Source organism: Stomoxys calcitrans, chromosome 2 (genome assembly GCF_963082655.1).
Source record: "Stomoxys calcitrans chromosome 2, idStoCalc2.1, whole genome shotgun sequence".
NCBI classification, from domain to species: domain Eukaryota; kingdom Metazoa; phylum Arthropoda; class Insecta; order Diptera; family Muscidae; genus Stomoxys; species Stomoxys calcitrans.
Window position 1 is genome coordinate 163,601,600 of NC_081553.1, and position 22,373 is coordinate 163,623,972.

The 22,373-nt window shown below is 37.2% G+C and overlaps 1 protein-coding gene across 3 annotated transcripts in view; it reads left to right on the forward strand.

The window, feature by feature from the left end:
• Positions 1-22,373, forward strand: part of LOC106086864 (death-inducer obliterator 1) — a 29,654-nt gene that overhangs the window by 4,240 nt on the left and 3,041 nt on the right. For all 3 annotated transcript variants that reach the window (XM_013251679.2, XM_013251678.2, XM_013251681.2), the window contains 6 exons: positions 4,085-4,259; positions 4,316-5,062; positions 5,137-5,168; positions 13,888-13,996; positions 14,052-16,292; positions 19,688-19,829. In XM_013251679.2, coding sequence (XP_013107133.2) covers positions 4,085-4,259; positions 4,316-5,062; positions 5,137-5,168; positions 13,888-13,996; positions 14,052-16,292; positions 19,688-19,829 — 3,446 coding nt within the window. The remainder of the gene's footprint in view (positions 1-4,084; positions 4,260-4,315; positions 5,063-5,136; positions 5,169-13,887; positions 13,997-14,051; positions 16,293-19,687; positions 19,830-22,373) is intronic.

Sequence of the window (22,373 nt, forward strand, 5' to 3'; positions counted from 1 at the left end):
TCTCGGCTTCACGGGTTGACGATGCCACTAAAGTTTGCTTTTAACATGACCATCCAGTTGTACCACCATTGTAGAAAAATATTCTGCCACTATTAGTTGGCATCTGCGTATACAATAAGACCTTGTTCTTTTTTGCTCACTTTAAGTTTCAAAGTTACTCGTTTGCACTTAGTCCGTTCTTTAAAAGTAGGATTAGAAACTTTCTGTCCAAAAATGCAAAGGTCTTGCCGATGTATTGAAGGTGACCAATTAGCTTTCTGTATTTAATATTTTTGTCTAAGGGTTTAGAATCTCCTCCTTTTCCATAACTTGTATCCATTCCATAACTTCTATTCAAAAACGTCTGTTTTTCTCTTTGTATTTTTCGATTCCAAGATAGTGTTTAATGTTACCCATACGGTCGGAAACCATTTCTGCAAATATGTTTTACTTGCTGATTTGTTTCACAAGCAATAATAATGTCTACTCACAGACTGGAACTTTGACCTCCAATCTGTGTAATGCTCATATTTGCCACGAGAAGCTTAGCTGCGAGCTACAGAGCGCGTTCACAAGTTGCGGACAGTGGAATGCTCCATATGAATAGCTGCAACTGCAGTCCAGGACAATCAATGCTCTTGAAATCCAAGTTACTGCTTGATGTATATATTTTCTGATAACTTGCCGTTCAAAAACGTAGTTTTGACGTCTAACTGGTTTACAATGAGATTATTTTTACCGACAATAGACAACAAAATTCTGAATGAAATATGAGTTGCAATTGATTCAAATACCTCATCATAGTCTACACCGTACTTTTGCGAGAACTCTTGAGCAACTTGGCTTTGAAACGACATTCATCACCATCCGCATTTCGTTTCAATTTGTTTATCCACCTACTTCCATTTGCAGTTAGACCTTCTGGGGGTGTACAAAGTTCCCATGTGCCATTGCTTCTCATTGACTCTATTTCATCTTGCATTGCATTTAGCCATTGAACTTTTTCTTCGCTTTCATTAGCTTCTTTGTATGTTTTAGTTTCCTTAATTTCGTTGGCTAACCAAATTTCATCGATTAGTCTCCTCGCCGCTATACCTTTGTTGGTTCTAGATGAAGTGCTTATTTCAAGTCCATCACTATTTACATTGCCTTGTATAATAGATGTGTCATTGATTATTTTATCTTCACTTGAATTATTTATTGCACTTTCATCCGAAAAACAGTCGAAACCGGTTAATTGAAACTCTAAAAATACATCAATTTGGTTTCACTTATCCGAAATATTCAGTTTAGCGTTGTTTGGATAAGTAAAATAATTTCCAGTTAATGCGATATAAGCATTAGTTAAAGGTACAAATACGTATGAAATAACTTTAGTTGGAAAGAACAATGCTCAGTAAACCCTTTCAAAGACAGATACAGTCATTAGCGGTATATTAAAACATTTTTTGCGAATTTTGTTGACGACGCGAACTTTAAATTTCGATATAATTTCCCATAGAAATAACTTTTTCGCTTGCGACTTCAGATTTATATAAAAATAGAATTGGGATTTTAAAAATTTGTCAGTTTAGCGGTATTTTTAGTTTGGTGATTTTTCACTTAAGCCAGTTCAATTGCATACCAAAAATGACTGGCTCTTTCCGTCAAGTTTCACGTAAGCGAGATTTTTCACTAAAGCGTATTTAAGTTATGCGGTTTCGACTGTCGTTGAATCTCATTCTCAATCAATAATTTATTATTCGCTCTATTACTTAGGGATAGAGATACAGACACCTCATTTATGCTTATGGCATCTGTAAAAATGACTTCCCGACTAATAGTCAGCTTTTTAGCCAACGGGTTCATATATATCATATCATTTCATTTGCATTGGCGTCAAGTTTTGTGAAATTTCTGAAATTAGGTCGAAACTTGTGAACAGAAACATAACAAAATCCTTGAATACTTGTTCAACTTTCGACCTCAGCGATATAAACATTATTACAGTGATTCCCGAATAATAATAAATAAAGGCAACTACATAACTCGGACAAACTTTCCTCGTCAATATCCCTTAGCTTTGTAAAAAGGTCATTTATTGAATTTATATGAGCTACAGCATCGTCCCCTTCTTCCAGTTTTAGGCTACAATTTGATCTCATCAAATATACCTTATTTGCGAACGTAGTTCTTCGTGGTATGTCTTAAGAACGTTCCATGTATCCTTTGTCTTCATATTTCGTATATGTCAAAGCTGACCATCCATAACGAGCAAACCTATAGTTATCCTTGCTTCACCACCCTTTGCATCCCATTCGCCTTTCTGAGCTTGGTTACTATTTTGATTATCTTATCTTCAGGGCGCAGGACGGAATCCTTCGATAATTATCTTCCACAAATTATGCTTACGTACACAGAAAATAATAAAAAATAAAAATCGGGTTAAATCACGATATTATTTGATCCAATTAATTTTTTAATTGAAATTGCTTGAATCACAAAAACGATAACATTAATCACAGCTTTTGAAAAAATTTCAATTAAAAAGTTTGTATATCCAATTAAAAAAATGGTTGGAAATTATTGAAATTGCAATTAAACACATGATTTGAATTTCCGAAGTATCCAATTAATCTTTTAATAGGATAAATTAAAAATATGCAAATGTTATAAAAAAATTTTGTTTTCCAAAAATGCAGCGGAAAATATTGTTTCCCTTATTATAAGACAAATAGTAGCGAGGCGGGTTCAGGTTTAGCTACCGGCATACACTTATAGTAGTAAATGTATCTGTTTTAAGTAACTTTATGAATTACATACATTGGTGAAGAAAACCCAAAAGAAAAACATTTATCTCAAATATGTTACAATTAGATCCTAGCTAAAGAAGACGTTTTTCCATTAATATGCATATTTTGATCATAAATAAGATTAGATTTTCTTCTAGAAATTTAAAGAGTCGAAAGACTGTTTTAGGGTTTTTTATCTTCTTTATATACAAAGTATTTATCCAAATTTTGAGCGGCTATATTTAAAAAAAAGACAGTCATTACAGTGCTGTTGGGTCTAAAAACTTTCAGATTCGATTAAAAAATGATGGCAATAATTTACTGCTTTTTGTCAATCGATTTGTTCGCCAATTCAATGAAAACAGTTGTTCGCCAACTCCACTCCTTAAGCCATCCTTACGTAGCACATTGTAACCGTGACAACTGTGTTGTTAAGCTTTGTCTCCTGGATCGCTGCAAATATGTTCTTCCGACTTATAATCCCGTCATCTTGCCTCGGAGTCTGTTGCAACTATATTGCAAGAATGGTATACTTGCCGGCACTGGTCCGGCAATATTGCGGCTGGGGTACTGCTGTTGCATATATTGCCGCACGGTGGAGGTCGGAGGGGCTACATAGTCCGACAACGAGGATGCCGAAGGCGACGAGGCTCGTGACCCACTGCTGTCTATGCTCGCACAGTGTGGCTATGCTCCCGTTGTTATGTAAGGTCAGAGCAAGTTCGGAAATGTACCCCCTCCATGCACGGTTACACCTCACCAACACCAGCCGATGATGGAGGCAGTCCTGGCAAACCGAACATAACCAGGGTCTAGGGTTCTGTTCAACCCCGGCACGGACCAGAATCGTGCAGGGAAGGCACTCCGGGATGTGCTTCTCTTATTACGAAAGGAAGCAGAAATTAATGGTCTTGTGGAAACCTTCGCTTTGGGTATTCAACCAAGACGTTCAGACCTGTTCTGCCACCTGTGGTTCATCCGTGTAGATGGCAATACCAGAGTTCCTCTTTAATCCAAGACTTTTTTGCTGGAAGCAGTGTTACAACGCATTCAACCTCAAGTTTCGCCTGAGTTATTCGATCAGAAACCTTCTCCAATCCATTAAGGCACTACGTCTACTTGGGCACTATGCCAAAACTACATAATACATAATGGTCTTATACCATTCATTAGGTTGAGACACAAGGATTGGCCCGGGCAAACTTAAGTTTTATAATAAAGATAAATAAATAGAAAATATTTGAGGAAAACAATAGAAAGCTTGAAACGACTTACATTGGCGGCGGCTTAAATGTTATTAAATATATGCTTTTTCACAAATAATTTATTTATAGGTTATGGTGTATATGCCGTCAACCCCATAATAATCGATTTATGATATGCTGCGATTCATGTGAGGATTGGTTCCATGGAACATGTGTGAATATTACAAAAGCTATGGGATTAGAAATGGAGCAGAAAGGAATCGACTGGACTTGTCCAAAATGTGTTAAAAAAATTGAGGAAAAGGTAAGTGTTATACTTAAAGCTACACCTAAGCTTGTAATTGTTTTTTTTTTTAATAGAAACAGCCCAAAATCACTGAAATGTTGATAAGAAATCCAGTTCCACAATTGCCTGAAACGATTTGTTTGGCTCATAGTGATAATTTGGATGGAAATACAATTGTTTCAAAATCTATTGCTACAGGCAATACACAACAGTTGACGAGCCCGCTATCCAATGAAATTAAACAGACAGTTGTCGAAACTCCAAAGACAAAAATTCACAGTGGACAGGTCATAAATCTAAATAGTATAGGTGGCAAACAGCTTATAATACAGGCCTCAAATAGTGTAAGTGGCAACTCTGGCCCAAAAAAAGTTTTCGTTGCCACTACTCAGCCAATAAGGACAGCACCTACTCTGAACTCATCATCCATACGAACTATAACAGTAGTTAAACAAATATGTCGCGGAAAACAACAGACCCAGCAGCAAAATATACAATTCATTAAGGCTATATCTCCAAGCCAATCTACGAATCAGGGTGTGAAAGTAGCTTCTGGTGCAATAACATCAAGTGAAACACCGACACCATGCATAGTTTGCAAGAAAATTGCAAGATCGAACTCAGTTTTCTGCAGTGATGACTGCATACGAAAACATGCTCAAACGGCGTGGACTGATTTTATTTCAAAATCGCAGACAGAAGTATCAAGCCCTGCTAGTCCCCTGAGTAAAAATCCTACTGATGACAAAATGAAGAAAAAATCGAAAGGATTGTTTGAAGAAGAGCTATCAATGGTTGACCGTAAGACAAAAATGGAGAGAGTGAGTTTAACAACTTTGGTTAAAATTTTATTTAAACGAATCTAATATGTACAATCTTAATATATTATTGACAGGTAACTGTTTTCGAACGGAAATCAGGTCGAACGTAAGTAGAATATCGTTATATTTATTGTCATAAAAAGAAAAATATCCCTATATTTATGGCCTTAAAAACTCTAGATTAATTTAAAAGCCGATTGGTGTGTTTCGAAATTGGTACGTTGGTGACAGGTATATTTAAAAAAATAAAAACTAAGACAGGTGTTGCCACAGATTACATTGCACGGTGACTTATTCAACATCAGTACCAAGTTTGGTCCGAATCGGTCCATAGCCTGATATAGCACCATCTTGAGCACTTACAGAAAGCAATACTCATCCATATAAAGAGAAATCATGCAAATAACTTGGCAAATGGGTTCCATGGGGAATGTCATATAAGATTCGGCCCAGCCGAAATCAACGCGAATTTACTGGTTTTAACATACTACATAATACTTTACATTTAGAAAGTATCGTCTTTCATTATAAAATTTAAAATTCAAAAACTGGCTTTCTGCATGTAAATTTTTTTGGATTTTATACATAATTCGCAATCATTAAGCAGTGGCGATCCTCGTCAAGCTCCTGCAGGTGAGCAAGCTCATTCCGGTCCAAAGTACCGATCGCCGCGGAAACAGGTTGGCCATTGGTTATTTAAAGGCGCCAATAACCCCGGCACGGATAGCTGTGAGCACCACTCAAGCTGGAACGTTGCGTTCAGAGAAGAGAAGCTCAGCTGCAAGCTTCCGGGCGCGTCCACAGGTTGCGGAGTAGTTGTACTTGCTGTCGCGGACAATCAGTGGTATCGATTTCAGAGTCTCAGTGAGAATTCAGGTGGCACCGGCTCTTGCACAAATACTGAGTGCCTTTGATGCTTGATATGCTACTACTATTGAATCCAAATGATGTTTCTAAGAGCGCAAATAAACTTCTACCGAACCACAATAGCCAGATCATAAGCAATAATCAAGCCTGTTTCGATTTTCACGGAAATTTGCTATCACAAATCGTAATAAATTCGTGCAATGCATAAGTTGATTCTTCGATTTTCGTGCAATTTTTATTTGCATTACATTTCGTTGGCAACACTTAGAAGAAATGGTCGAATGGTTTGCTTAACTTCATACGCCAATCGTAGATTTGTGTCAATTACTTTTAATCTGCTTTAAAATAAACGTTTGAAATTTCAAAATTATTACACGACATTAATTTTAATTTTTTGCACGCGCGTTTTTAATTAGCTTTTGAAGTCGATTTGCAGGATGGCTTTGTATGTCGATGCCAGATCGTCATACCGTGTAAGGAAGCCTCTAACATCTCTTTCCTTAAGAAATCTACTGTGACCGATGAAGTCTACATAGGTTGTCTCCGTTTGGGGGTTCTTTTAGGATGAAGAACCGGTGATGTTGGTGCTGTTGCGAATTCTTCAATGGTTGATGGTGCTGATATCTGGAAAGCTTCTAGTAATATGTCCAATGGTAAGCTTGAATCTAGGCGCGTTGTAGTCTGGTCATCTGAATCTCTCGGGCGGATTTCATCAGTGTGAGCTTTTACCAAGATGTATTGATCTCAAACTTGAATTGATGCATTGTATACGACTTCACCAACTTGGTAACTTCGGTTGCCTCGAAAGTTTTTGATGAACACAAGATCACCTTGTTGAAAAACTTTTTCTTTAGTGTCATGCTTTCGATTGTACTGCTGTTGCATCTTTAAATTAGTCTCACTACTCGCAGAGGGTGGTTTTATCATTCGAATATGGTGCGAAGTTTTCTTCCGATGAAAGATTCTGCTAGACTCGATCCGCTTGGCGAATTTGGGTTAGGTGGACTTGCAGAAACGTTTGGAGTGCTTCTGACGCGGTTTCCTCTCCTTCTGATTTTTTCAAGACTCGTTTAAGGATGTCAACAAACCTCTCCGCTTGGCCGTTAGAACAGGTGTGGAATCGAATAGTTCCAGTGTGTTCTATGCCTCGGTGTTGGCTCCAATTTTCGAATTGTGGGGTACAAAATTGTGTGGCGTTATCAGACACAATTTGTTCTGGATTTCCAAATTGAGCGCAAAAGTCGCTGTTATGTGATTGACGTAGTTTCGTATATAGACGGGTATTTCGAAAATGAATCCACCATGATGAGGTAGTATACCCCATTGATGGGTCCCGCGTAGTCTATATGTATACGTTCTAGACGTCGCGAAGTTGTTGGCCATGAACACAAGTTTATCTTAACCGGGCTTTTGGCGGCAAGTTGGCAGCCGTTGCAATTTCGATTATAGTCCTCGATGTCCTTTTCTATTTTTGTCCAATAAACGTAGCTTCTTGCAATAGCCTTACTACTTTTTGCGTCGATGTGTCCTCATGCAATTGCTTTAATACCTTTTTCGAAATACTGTAGGAATTACGATAGAATATCACAGCACCTTTACCGTAAGAAGATGCGGATTGTAGTGGGCCAGCAAAAGATTTGATGTCAGTTTACGTTTGAATTCCTCAAAAGTATATTGCCATTCTGACGTCCACTGGAACGCTTGATTCTTTTTTAGAAGATCATCAAGAGGTCTTCTAAGTTTCTTCATATTATTGACGTATTTTCCATAATGATTTAAGAAGCCTAGTTGCGATCTTACTTCGGATATGTTTTGTGGTACTTTCAAATCCTGGATTGCGCGATAAAACCCTTTTTATGTCAATGCGCAAATGCGAACTTTCCCGTTTCTTCTGCTTACCACAATGGGCGCTGCGTAACGCGAAGAGTCGGTGGGCGTTGTAATGCCCGCATTCTGAAGTCAACCCAATTCGTTTTCGATTTCCGTTCTTACTGCGTAAGGTACAGGTCGCTTAGGGATTTAAACCTCTTTGGAATACTCTAGAAGTTGGTTGGGAACTTTGGTTGTAGTGCACAGTCCCAGTTTCCTGTTGTCGAAGACAAGTGCCCTTCAGTTCTTCAGTAATGAAATGTCTTCATTGGAAAATTTATTTTTGTAATAGTATTATATTAGATTTTAATACTGATTTTTGTATTATAAAAACTTGATTATTTTCCAATCTTTCAATGTAAAGCCCGGATGAACTATGTTTGATTAATAAAAAAAAGTGAAATAACTTAAATGAAATATACCGGTACCATGCAGAGATTGGTGTGTCCCATAGATCGAATGAATCGATCGAGTCTAGGCCCATGATGTTTAGATTATCAATATCGGAAACGTAGCAATGCAGCAAGTGTGTCTTGCCCGGGAATCAGACATTACATTTAAATTTCGCTAAAATATTGATGCGATGTGGATATATTTGCGCAATTCCTTGTCTTGAAGTCGCTTCGTCGAAAACACTGTTTTTGTGTGGTAGCTGCCTTTCTTCTGTTCGGTGGAGCTATTTCCATTTACCGCTCTTCCTTTTTTCGCTGCGGCACAAAATTTTTCCTTGTGACCGACTTGTTGACACTTTGTGCATTTGTGTTTTTGAAAAGAGCAAAACTTTGTGTAGTGGAGCTCTTCACACAGCCATAAGGGTGTTTTCGGCATTCTGTGAGACTTGCCTTTCTTTGACGTTATGTGTATTGCGCATACAGCTTTAGATTGTTGCGTTATGAGCTTATTGTCTCTTTAGAGATCCAGAAGTCGTTGTGTTTCATCTACAAGATTATCGAGGGAGGTGTTTTCTTTGGTTTCGTCCAAAAGTTTCAACAACCTGAGCCGTATGTCGTTGTCTTTGGTGGATTTGAGACCTAAGACGAATATGAGGCCCTTAAAGTGGTCAATTTGCATTTCGCGAATGCGACAAAGTTCACACTGCAGATTTACTCTGCCCGCATATTCCTTAAAATCTTCTCCGTCGTCTTTCGACATTTGTAAACACTGGAAGCTTTGCGACACTTCAGTTTCGTGCTTTGAGTTTGTATGAGTAGCGTCAATTGTTGCAGGAGCTGTGTTTGTTGATTTATTGTTTGATTCATTGCTGCCTGTTGGTCGGCCAACAATTTGATTATGTATACTGTTTTAGTGTGGTGTTTAAATTTCGTACATATGCAAAGTACCGGAACAAAGGTACTTTGAGCTTTGTTTACATGTACAATATGAAAAACGGAATGCAAAACATATTTTTTTTTGTATTATTAAATATGTCTTTTTTTTTATTAAATATGTCAAAAAATATCAAATGAGTGTTGAACATATCAAAATTTTTACTAAAACATGTAAAAATTTTTTATCCGGCCATTTTTTCTTCGTCTTTTGTTATCCATTGTTTATGCAAAAGCAAAAAAATGTTAAAGCATCCACATTCATACTGATGTATGGCCTTCGGGTTATTTCCGGTACTAACTTAATTTAGCGTCGTTAAACGGATCGTGAATACAATCGTGGGTTTTGTTTATAATGTTAATAGGCGTGACCACATTTCGAATTATGTACAGCAGTTCCTAGGTTGTCCATTTGATGATTTCCTTAAATTTCGTTTACTTCTTATGTTCCATAAAATCATCAAATATGGGCCACCGCTTACTCTGTATGAAAGCTTTATGTGATTCCACTTATTAGGAATTCTGTTTATATGAAATCGTTGGTAGTTAGAGTTGCTCGTTGCTGGAATTATTTGCCCATATCCCTACGTATTTTATCGCGGTGTACCAATGTATTCCGCCTAAAATTGTTAGAATATTTTAACCGTTTAGTACCTGCCCCTTAGTAACAGTTGACATTTGTATATACGTTTAAGTCAATTAAACCGACTTTCATAGTATCTTCATGTACAATTTTATCGCTTAAATTGTTCGAATACACTTTAAATTGTTCGAATACGAATCAACTAACATTTTGGAAGTCCGCCACTGTTTATTAAGGCTTAAAGTACTTATTTATCACTAACGCTGACTACACAAGACTCTGTATGATGAAATACTAACTATTCTATTGTAGAAACAATGAACAAGTGTAATGGGTTAATTATGGTTGGGAACTTTAGTTCAATTGCGTTGTCATTCGACAAATTTGCATTACGAATGGCAACTTTCAGTCGACAAATTTGCATTACGGATGGCAACTTTTATTAGTAAATATGCAGTGAAATTAAAAGGAAATTATTTTTTTGTGTTCAAATTGCTCATTTGTTTGTTTATAACAAATGTGTTGGTGATTGTAGGCTTAACCATGGGTAAAATTTCCACAAATTAATTATTCTTGATGTTAAAAAAATGATGCAAACCGTGCGTGTGCAAAAAAACCGAGCGTTCCTTTAAGAATAGTTGATAGTGTAAAAATATTTTAAAGCAAAGAAAAAAAATAAACTGGCTATAATATAAGAAAAAAAGGAATCATTGGCTGTCAGCCACAGCCAGGAGTGTCTACTTATTTCCATTATACGGACGGGAGCAGATTTATTGCAATTTAACTTGGATATTAATCCAGAAGTCGAGCACGTAATCGTTGAACAAATATTGAGATTGGTGCATCTAAAAAAAACCATTGAGAAGAGCAACAAACGGCGACATAAAATGATCTTTTTCTTCACGTTAATAAATAAAAAAAAATAGTGCAACAGTGCTTTAAATTCAAAAAAAAATGTTTATTCATGGTATTTCACAACTTCTAGCATTTTTGTGGCGGTTTAATTGTTTGTTTAAATATTTTCTTGCTGCGGGACTGCCAAAACACTATTACCGCCATCAATTGACAAAAGTCGTCATACATAATACAATTTTTTATTTTGGTTGCGTTGTCAGACAATCAATCAATCGATGCCAGATCTTTATACTGTGTAAGGTCCGATTTGTGTGGTGTTCATTGCTGTCACGAGAAGCTTAGCTGCGAGCTTCCAGACGTCCACATGATGCGAATAAACGAATGCTCCATACGGAGTAGCTGCAACGGCAGTCGCAAACTAGCAGCGGTATCGATCGGAGAGTCTCAGTGGGAAGCCGGGTGGCACCGGCTCGTCATCGCAAAAATACGATAATTCGTACCAAATACGAAATGCTGAAAACGTACCAGCAGTGGAAGAAAACGTACTTATGTGCATTAATTGGTAGTATTTTGTACGTTATTTATAGATTGAGCTAGAGCTCTTAAATTTGGGATAAATGTAAAATTTTACAGCATATATTGGGCTTAGTGAATTTTTTGAGCATAGGCTCTCAAATTAGAATACAGGTACACTTTGACGAAAAGAATAGGGCGAACAAAGGATTTTCTTTGAACTTTTTACATTTAGGTACTAAAACGTAGAAAATGGTACTTTCTACTACCTTCTTTCTGGACTAGGAAGTTTTTTTTTACATTCAGGTACTAAAACTTACCAAATGGTACTTTCTTTGTGGATTGAATTATAGCTCACAAAATTTTGAAACAGTTATAATATATATATAGTTACAAGCTTGACAGAATATATTGGCCGACTAAAGTTTTTTTTTTAAATTCGTGTATTAAGGCACTTAAAATGTTAAAATCTTACTTTCTTTACGGATAAGGCTAAAGCTTTTAACATTGCAATACAGTTACAACTTGATATTGGATGTACAATCAGGGGCAACGAAGCGACCGGGCGTATGCTAGTATGTGTATATAATACTTTCCGACACGACTTCCAAAGTTATAGGTAGTGCTTTCTAAGGAATCAAGTTGGGTAATTTAGGTCTTAGAATGAAACTCATAAACGAAGTTCATATTTATAGTTAAAACATGAACTGTGCCTTGTACCACAACCGAAGAAGTAATGCTGTGTAAAGTTTGACTTGCTAAATTTGCTTTAGGAATGTCCTTCTGTCCGTGTTTTTTTTTCATACTGCGCGACCGTCCGTCCATTTTTTGTAATCAATGTGCATTTGTTGTCGAAACACCACGAAATTTTGTACATTTTGTAAACGTTTTGGTAATAACCGGTTCAGATTAAGATATAGCTCGCATATATATACATCATCCAAATTACTTTTATAAGGTCCCAGTAACTAAAATTTTCCATAGATTTGTACGAAATTTCAAACGTATTCTTGTACGAAGATGTCGAAGTATTTTAGAATCGGTTCCGTTTTAAATATACCATTCAAATAATCATGGCACAATTTACAATTTACATGTTTAACGTACATGTAAGATATATAGTCGGCAATTCTATATATCTTACACTGTGAACTGTGCCTTGTACCACAACCGAAGAAGTAATGCTGTGTAAAGTTTGACTTGCTAAATTTGCTTTAGGAATGTCCTTCTGTCCGTGTTTTTTTTTTTCATACTGCGCGACCGTCCGTCCATTTTTTGTAATCAATGTGCATTTGTTGTCGAAACACCACGAAATTTTGTACATTTTGTAAACGTTTTGGTAATAACCGGTTCAGATTAAGATATAGCTCGCATATATATACATCATCCAAATTACTTTTATAAGGTCCCAGTAACTAAAATTTTCCATAGATTTGTACGAAATTTCAAACGTATTCTTGTACGAAGATGTCGAAGTATTTTAGAATCGGTTCCGTTTTAAATATACCATTCAAATAATCATGGCACAATTTACAATTTACATGTTTAACGTACATGTAAGATATATAGTCGGCAATTCTATATATCTTACACTGTGAACTGTGCCTTGTACCACAACCGAAGAAGTAATGCTGTGTAAAGTTTGACTTGCTAAATTTGCTTTAGGAATGTCCTTCTGTCCGTGTTTTTTTTTTTCATACTGCGCGACCGTCCGTCCATTTTTTGTAATCAATGTGCATTTGTTGTCGAAACACCACGAAATTTTGTACATTTTGTAAACGTTTTGGTAATAACCGGTTCAGATTAAGATATAGCTCGCATATATATACATCATCCAAATTACTTTTATAAGGTCCCAGTAACTAAAATTTTCCATAGATTTGTACGAAATTTCAAACGTATTCTTGTACGAAGATGTCGAAGTATTTTAGAATCGGTTCCGTTTTAAATATACCATTCAAATAATCATGGCACAATTTACAATTTACATGTTTAACGTACATGTAAGATATATAGTCGGCAATTCCCGACTTTTACCATACCTTACTTGTCACTTACTAATCCAACAATTCGCAAATCTGCCTCATAAAATCCACCAAAATTGCGAACAAATAAATAAGTTATTGGTCCCAATTATAAAGAAAAATCATTTATTCAAACACATGTATTTGTAGACAATTCAATTTTTTGAGTAAAATACTAATAAACGAGCGTAATAAATTTAGTGTTCTATGCAGTAAGTCCTTTGGCCCTTTAAAAAACATAAACAAATGCGTCGCAATATCACAGTCACAAAAAAGTCACTAAAGCTTGTGCAATGAGTATCTATGGATTATACCTAATATATTGGCCTACACTTCAGTCTCAAGCCTGTGGAGGCTCTTGCATGTTATTCGTTATATTTGCTACCATTCTTTTGTTAATTTGAACTTTAAACTTTGAACTTTTGCTGTAATCCTGTCTGGTTTGTTTCTTTTGAGTTCTGTTTCGGTTTGCATTTGCCCAAAACATTTGGACTAAATTTTATAAATACTTCTATAGTTATTAATTTAACATCTGTGGCCAGTCCAATGAAATATTTTTGAACATTTATCTCTATTTCGGCATTTAAATAAAAAACACCAAAATAAAGATTTCTAAAAATACCGTCATAGTTATGCTATTGCATAATAATTTGTATTTGTGACGCGCTTAATTTATGTTAGTTTTAGCAGAAATACAGAAGGAAATTCAATTGAGACATGAACACTAACATTATGACCTCTACTTCATATTCTATATGCATTCATAATATTATGTACATTTTTTTTTAGTTTGAGTGGGAATAGCGCACCAACGTTTGCCAATTTAAAAAAATGGTTACAAGATAATCCTACCTTTGAGGTCGTTCGGCCTGGAAGTCAATCAGCGCTGGATGTGGAGGTAAATGCTATAATGCATAAAATAATGGTTTAAATTGATAAATTTTAATTTATAGAAAAAACCAAACGTGCGCGTTCAACCATCTATATCTCCAACAACTTCGAAGGCGATAACATCACCTCCACCTCTAAAAATGCTACCTTTATTAAGTTCGTTTCAACAAAAATCTGAAATTAGATCAAATAGCCCCAAAAATGTGTCCATTGTACAACAAAAATCAAATAAAAATGTTACAGATTTTTTGAAGAATTCTCCACTTTCTGCGAATAGTCGCCCAAGCACACCAAAACAACTGCAAAAGTATCCACAACAAGTGTCCATAAAAGTCGACAAAATTCAAAAATCTACAGAAGAAGGAAAGTCGTTAAAAGAGAAGTCTAGTGCAGCCAAACGGCCTACTAGCACTGAGTCTGGAAACAAAAACACAGGAAATGATGGAGACATTCGTCATGTTGTTCGACACACTCTAAAAGAGCAGTTGTTGCAGAGAATTCAAGAAGGCCAATCTTCTTCGCAAGATTCTGCTAACGAATCGATAAACGCCAAGGATGTACCTAACATGACGCCGGAAGAGATTGAAGAATTCACTAAAGCTACCGAATTGGAAATGTACAACTATTTTAACCGCGATACCGGTGCAAAATATAAGGCAAAATATAGATCATTATTATTTAATATTAAAGATAGAAAAAACTATACGCTATATGCAAAGATCTGTGGAAAGCTAATAGAGCCCAAACAACTTATTCGGATGTCACCAGAGGAAATGGCTAGCCAAGAGCTAGCACAATGGCGTGAACAAGAAAAAAAGCACCAGTTAGAGATGATAGAAAAATCTGAGTTAGATTCATTAGCATGTGCAAAAAACTATGTTTTGAAAACTCACAAAGGGGAAGAAGTGATTGAAGGAAAATCTTCGGAATTTAGTAATGTTGACATAACTATACGAGCGGAAGATTTGGAACCAATTGTTAAGAAGTCGAATTATTTAGAAGCCATGCCAACATTTAAGAATCAAACTAATTACTCAGAAATGGAAATTAATTCCCATATGTCAGAAACAATTACGAATTCCGAAAAACTTAGCAGCGAGGAGAAATCAAAATCGTTCAACAGTCACATTAAGGAACGGGACAAAGAGAAAGATAGACATCGTGAAAGGGAAAGGGAACGCGAAAAGCGACACAAAAGTAAGGATCGACACCGTGATAAATCCCGATCTCATAAACGGAGTAGGAGTCCTTCTCGAAGTCGGAGTGGAGAACGAAACGACAAACGTCATAAGAGTTGTCATAGAGAGGAAAAGCACGCTCGCGAAAAAGACCGCATGAAAGAGCGTTCAGAGCAACAAAATGATATCTCTGAAAAAAGGACGTATTCTGAAAAGAAGACTGTTGTAGCGCCGAAGCCAAGAGAAAGCCGTTCTGTAAAGAGGCAAACAAACGAACAAAAATCCAATTCAATCGACACATATAACTTAGTTGATAAAATTCTTGAATCTACGAAAACCGTAGAGGAAGCAGCCAATTTAACTTCGAGTAAAAATAAAGAAGCAGATATTAATCGGAAAACCAATGTTGTATCGTTGCCTACATCTTCGATTTCTTCCACAACTAGTAGTAGTGGTTCCGATGCAAGCTGTGTCGTTGATATTCCTGCGCTCACAAGCTACGTTGAAAGTGACCAAGAACCATCCAGTACAGTGTCGATACCTACACCTCCCCATGATCCATATGCCCGTTTTCTTTCATTGGATTCCCCTTTATTTGAAAGCAGTGACAACAGTTTTAACAACACTACGTTATGGACTGGAAATATAAACATGGTGGATGTAACATCGTTTAGTCTCAGTATTCAACCTGTTTTGGGCAATTGTGTAAACTTATCGAAACTATTGTCAAAAGAATTGGATGTGGTTGGGCGTATTGGTGCCGAAACCGTTTGGGATTACATTTCAAAAATTAAGAAAAGTCCCAACAAAGAAATCGTTATTGTTCGCTTGTTGCCGGCTTGTGAAACAGAAACATCGGCATATAAATTGCTCTATGAATATTTGGACAACCGCAGCCGTTTAGGTGTTATAAAAAGTGTATCCCCTTTTATAAAAGATTTTTACATTTACCCTTTGGGCGCTAGGAAACTTTTGCCGATTGTGTTGCGCCCATCTGAATCTGTCGAATTCTTCGACGACCCTTGCAGGCCGGATATATTAATGGGTATAATCGTACGAGTTGTCAAACGGTACAATATTGTAGCTCAACAGCCTGCGGCAACAATCGCGGATCCTATGAACAAAGTAAGTATATATATATAAATATACATATTATTATTTTAATTAATTTCGACATTGTGGTTGCATGCAATAGCAATGAATGAGCAGTTGTATTGAAATTAGATAAGAATTGCAATTTATAAGGTCTCAAAATAAAATCGGGTATATTAGATTGAAGGGGACCAACTCAACATAGATATCGGAATTCGTAAAGAAATATCACAAACTAAATTTCGGTAAAATCGGACAATATTTGCCCAAAATTGGGCTACTTTACATGGATGTGGGAAGTAGTAACAAAACACCACATGCAAAATCAACGGGTGAATTTTATATATAAATTTCTTTTTTCTGTATTGCAATACAATATTTTTATACAATTTACAATACTTAGTACGTACAAAGCACTGATATTAAATAATACTGAAAAAGTCTACTTTTTCATGATTTAATCTTGAGTTGCCATCCATAATCGACCCCTTAGCCAGGAAGGAGGATATTCCTTTTTCGACCAATGACACAAGAATGGATACAAAGGAGTCTTACAGATCCCGAATCCAATTTTGTCATATTAAGAGTCTTTAATTCCAGTCTTTCAACCACCGACTGGAATTGGTAGATTGGATGAGGCTGATGGTAATCGGGGACGTGCAATATTTAGTAATAAGCTACGGCTTTTTCGCAGACCCTAACAAGTCCGAAAGAGTTGTATCCTACGGATTCAACGAGTTCAAGCTGAAGATGTATATGAGCAGCGGGGTTAGGGAGGAAACTCATCATGGAAAGATCGGAAGAATCTTGCGAGGATGAATTCCCGATGGAAATTCTGGTGAAAATTCTGCAGATAAATCTCCACCATAGTAAGGTCGTTTTGGCGGCATTAAATCAGGAACCGTGGGTGTGTAGAGGAATGGAAGCCTGTATTCTTGCAAAGAGAAGTCTAAATGTTTTTCTTTTCCCATGGGAAATCACTGAAGATTCAGTAGTAGCCAGTCTTGAAATTAATAACTCTCATTACCAGCTGGTTTCCCTATATATGGCACATGATAATGCCGTTTTCTTAACATGCTGGTTGAAGCCGCTTCTGCTGGGAAAAGTGGGAAGTGATGCTATTCCACATAGCTGATATGGGGAAGTTTGGATATCGACAACCCTTTCGTCGCTGTTTATTGAATATATTATAAGTTTAAATTCTGCATGGAGAATGTGTGGACAATGTCTGGTTAGGAAACACTAGAACTTTTCGTTAACACACATTTCCGGGAAAATCTCCAACGAGCAACGTGATTCCAGAAGATGTTGTCACTGATATGCACTCGTCAGAGGTTGTTTTGGAAAGTGTGCCTGCGTCGAAAATCGTTTGGGCGATACAAAGTTTTGACTCTTTTAAATCGCCCAGCACTGATGTTGTATCGCCGGTGTCCGATAAACTGGATCGTAGGCTAAGGGAGATATATTCTACTTGTTGTTGTTGTAGCAACATTTGCATGTGTTGGTGGAGATTTTCCTCAAGATCGTGTAGATGAACAAGCTCGTTCCGGTCCAAAGGACCGATCGCCGCGGGACCAAAGGGATCGCGAGCTTCATAGGCACTCTGAATTTGTGCAAGAGTCGGTGCCAACCGACATCTCACTGAGACTCTCCTCTCGATACCGCTGATTGCCCGCGACTGCCGTTGCAGCTTCTCTGTATCGAGCATTCCACTATCCGCAACCTGTGGACGCGGCCGGAAGCTCGCAGCTAAGTTTCTCGCGACAGCAAAGAACACTGCACAGATCGGACCTCAAAGTCCCAACTTGTGTGGTGCACACAGCTATCCCGTGCCGGGAGGCTATATGGTGTTGTGGTCTGGTGGACGGCGCTTCAAAAGTCCTCCTGTCCTCCTACTTTTCAAAACAAGAATGCATCACACGGATACAAAGAATGGCTTGTTTGTGCATAACAACCGCACTGACGACGACATCATCTGATGCGCTGAATTAAATGCTACACCTAATGCCTCTGAACTTTATTGCCGAACAGATTGCTGTGACCGCTGCTGTGAGGCTAAAGTTGCTATCAAACGATATGTACTGTCATATGTATTTTCAAAGATAGTAAGTCTGAAAGTTGTATACATCGTGTGATACATACGAAAAAATTAATATGAAAGACGAATAAATAAGAACCACGTTCGATTAAAGCGATCTTTTATTTCATTGAACATATATGTTTATAAAAAAATTAGAGATAGGAGCGCGCTCTCTTCGTATTTAACGTACATAAGGAAAGTCTTATGAATACAGAAAGTGACAGCACACATGTAACGTTTATCTTGTGTGATAGCAGATTAAGGGAGCTTTCTCTTTAGTCATGCAGGGGCTACGGGCACTGTTTTATCCTTGATACAATGACCGATGTTCCAGACACTGTGGTTATTGCACGTTGCTTGCACCGCTATTCGATAAATAAAATACTTTACCACTATTCCTGATAGATCCGATGGAACTACAAATTTCCTTATAACAGAAGTTACATAGACTTGTATACGGCTCGAAACTAGGCGACCAGGTTGCATTAGGGGTAAACTCAGGTGCCAGCCATAAATCTCTTGGGATCGCAGACACGACTGAACAGATTAAAATTTACGATATAAATATATCTATCGCTTTTGACCAAAACAGCGTCTCCGTCATTTTGGTCGGAAAACATGCTGGTAGACTGAAGGCTACAAGTAACGAATTCTTCAGCAGCTGTGGGGACGACGAGAAAGAGAAGACTACAAAATCTGGAATGTGTGTGTCCAGCAAAGGCGGGCAAAAGGTAATGATTGCTTTGAAGACTTGTCTATGTAAGCGAATATTTTCAACTTGGTGGACTTTTTAAAGCGATCGGGATGGTTCACTGGTATGGAGACCACCGTAGCACAGACGTTAGCACGCCTATGACGCTGAACGTCTGGATTCGAATCCTGGCGAAATGCTGCCGACATTTGTAAGGGACTTTGCCATGTAAAACCTTCACCCCAAAGAGGTGTCGCTATGCGGCCCCTTATTATTGAGTTTAAAACTTGAATCGGACAGCACTCATTGATATGTGAGAAGTTTGCCCCTGTTCCTTAATGGAATGTTCATTCGCAAATTTGCATTTGCATGGATGATACAACGATAGGAACCAAAAGGCATCCTCCTTCTCCTGCTCCTATGGTATCTCAATGGACGAAAACGTCGTAGCCTGATTGCCTTACTTATGGCAATTTTTCAACAACCATGTCGAAAGTGCGTCTACCTCTATCTTAGCATTTATATTAGTTAAAGCCGCAAATATAGGCTGTATGCTCACATTACACATCTTCCACCCTTTGTATCATACGTAAAAAGTTTGGCACGTAGAAATCAAGAAAAACCATTGTAATTTATTAATAAAACAATTTTTTGCAGTTTATAAGTCGCGCCAATGATGGCGACTCCAATACTCCCCCCGGCAGCCCAAAGTTAAAGAAACGTCGTCAATCTGTTGTTCCAAAAGATATCGATGTGGATGCTATTATTAAGGCGCCAATCATTTCAAAAACAAATAAAGGTAAGAAAATGAACCATTGTGCACTGTGGGTCACAACTGCGACAAAAATCTAAAAATCGAAAGTGACAAATATTCATAAAGTCCGATTTGTAAGAAGTATTATAAAGTATTACCCTACCAAGGTTCAGTAACGAAGGTTGAGTCACTTGCCCAGCTGATGACATTTTCAACCTTCAGTGTTGTAGTCAAATCCCACTGGATGTCAAAAGATTTGTCAAGGTCTTTTAAGTTTCCTCACATGTTTAAATATATAGATTTTACATATATAATCACAAATATTTTAATTTTAAAGCAGCTGCAAATGATAATACACAGAAAAACTAGAATTTCGGCTTGACATTGTACAGAAGTTTAACAGCCTAGTGGGAATTTGCACCGCCGTACCTACAGAGTTGTATCGTTGATTTTTGTTGTTGTTTGGGCAAGTGCCTTAACCTTCTTTAGTGAACTCTGTCCCCTACATTTCTATATACACTGCCGCTCACTTGAATAGCCCCCCTGCTACAATAAACTTGATTGTCAATAGTTTTAAAGGTGGCTTTAGATATTTCTTAAAAGTGTTCATATTTGATAGGTCTCATTGTATCAATCACTCACAAGAAATGTTGGGCCACAGATTGATCCGAATATGAATATCCGAATATGAAATATGTGAAAGCATAAAATTTGTGTGTACAACATTTTGTTTACGTACTAACTTGTAGATTCCAATAGATGTCTTCTTCCAGTTTTCCATATCTACGCTTTCATCTGGGGTTGTCTTCACTTTATATACTCACTTTGAAGAAAGAGCCTTCCAGAATTCATGTTTTATTATCAAGGAGTGATTACATTTCAGAATGCATTGCAGTTTTCCGCTATGCTTGCTATTTATTGTTTCGTTATAAGTTGAATGTTTTACTATTCTGTTCACAAAATTTTAAGATAACGAAATCCTCATATTTCGAATAGGATATCAATGTCCTATCTGTTTAATCAACATACTCGTTTCATAGACCCTAAACGCAGTTCGTAAACTCTTGCCTGACATTCAAGTAAGATTTTAAACATAAATATCTGTTCTCACAAATACTGCCCAAATTGCATCTGAAAATTCTTTATTTTTAACTGATTATCTAAGTTCGAGCCATTTCTACCATCGTTCCATTTTCGCGTTCGCTCCCGCAATTTTGTTCCGAAGTATAGGTTGCTGTCTATGTTTTATGTTTCAGCAAGTTGCCAAACGGTACTTCGTAAACGCGATCCCTATTTATGAAAAAAATTGTTTTCGCAAAAGCTTCTTGGGATATGGTAATCGTTTCTTTATTTTTCTATCTGCTCTTATGGGTTTTTGAATTTTTCTGAAAAATTTTGGATTCTTACAAACGTGACGAGTGGCACCATTTCTATCCACCAACTGCATTGCTATCCTGAATGGCGTTTACTTATTTACATAATATTTCAAACTCTCGTGATCCACTGGTTTTGCTTCGCCATCTCTTGACTTCCTTGGTGACCTGCTTTTTGCTGTAATTAGACGTATCGGATTTCCTCTTTGTATTTCTGTTATCTTCTGGCTTCTTAAATCTTGAATTTCTGCCATTAAAGATTCTTCGCTCACATTCTTATCTTCAGATATTCAAAAATTACGCTGGAACATACATAGCGGGGCGATCTCATCGCCAGAATTTCTTCATTCTTCGATAGCAACATCCAACTGGATTTAAATGTTTCAAATTGGCTTAGTAAAATTTTGCACATAAGGAGTATATTAGGTTAGGTTAGGTTGAAAAGGGAGTGCGGATAATAATCCGCCCCGTGCCACTATGGAAATGCACCTAAGCCAGTAATAGGCTTGTTGTGCGCTCTAAATACTAAAAAGTAACCTCGAAAAAGAAAATCTAAGTTAGGAGGTCAATGCTACTTACAAAATCCTTCATTGTTTTCCATACCACGCCCCTAAGTTGGTTCATGCTTGGTATTGTGTTCCCACCTAAGTACCGATGTCTGTTGGTCACGAAAGCCAGGCAATGACATGGGAAATGCTCCAACGTCTCATCATGTTCCCCACATGCAATCACTTGCCGCACCGATTTTACTTGTAGTCTTATGTATTCCGTTATGATACCGAAAGCTATACTGAACTCCTATTTCTTCCTTTTAGTAATAGTCTCGTCTTCTCAGGTAGAACATTTTCTCAGCTTGCTCTTAGTCCATTATTAATGTCCAGCCAAAGCGTCTTTAATTTTGCAATATGCATGGCAACATCATGAGTAAGACTCCAATTAAATTAGGAGAAATCAATACATATTTTAAAAACCTGATCTTTTGATTACAACGCTTCAAACTGTGACTTCAAAGCATCCCAGACATCTGCGGCTGAATCTTGATCTATAATCTTGTGGCAAATGTTATCACTTACTGCACTCACCAATATGCGAAGATGATTTAAATATTGCGTTCTCTTCCGATATTGCATTATTTGCTAACGGGGTTGGCTTCAATAATTTTCAATCTATTACATCTAGGGATCCTTCGTGGCAATCCAGAATGTCTCGAAAATTT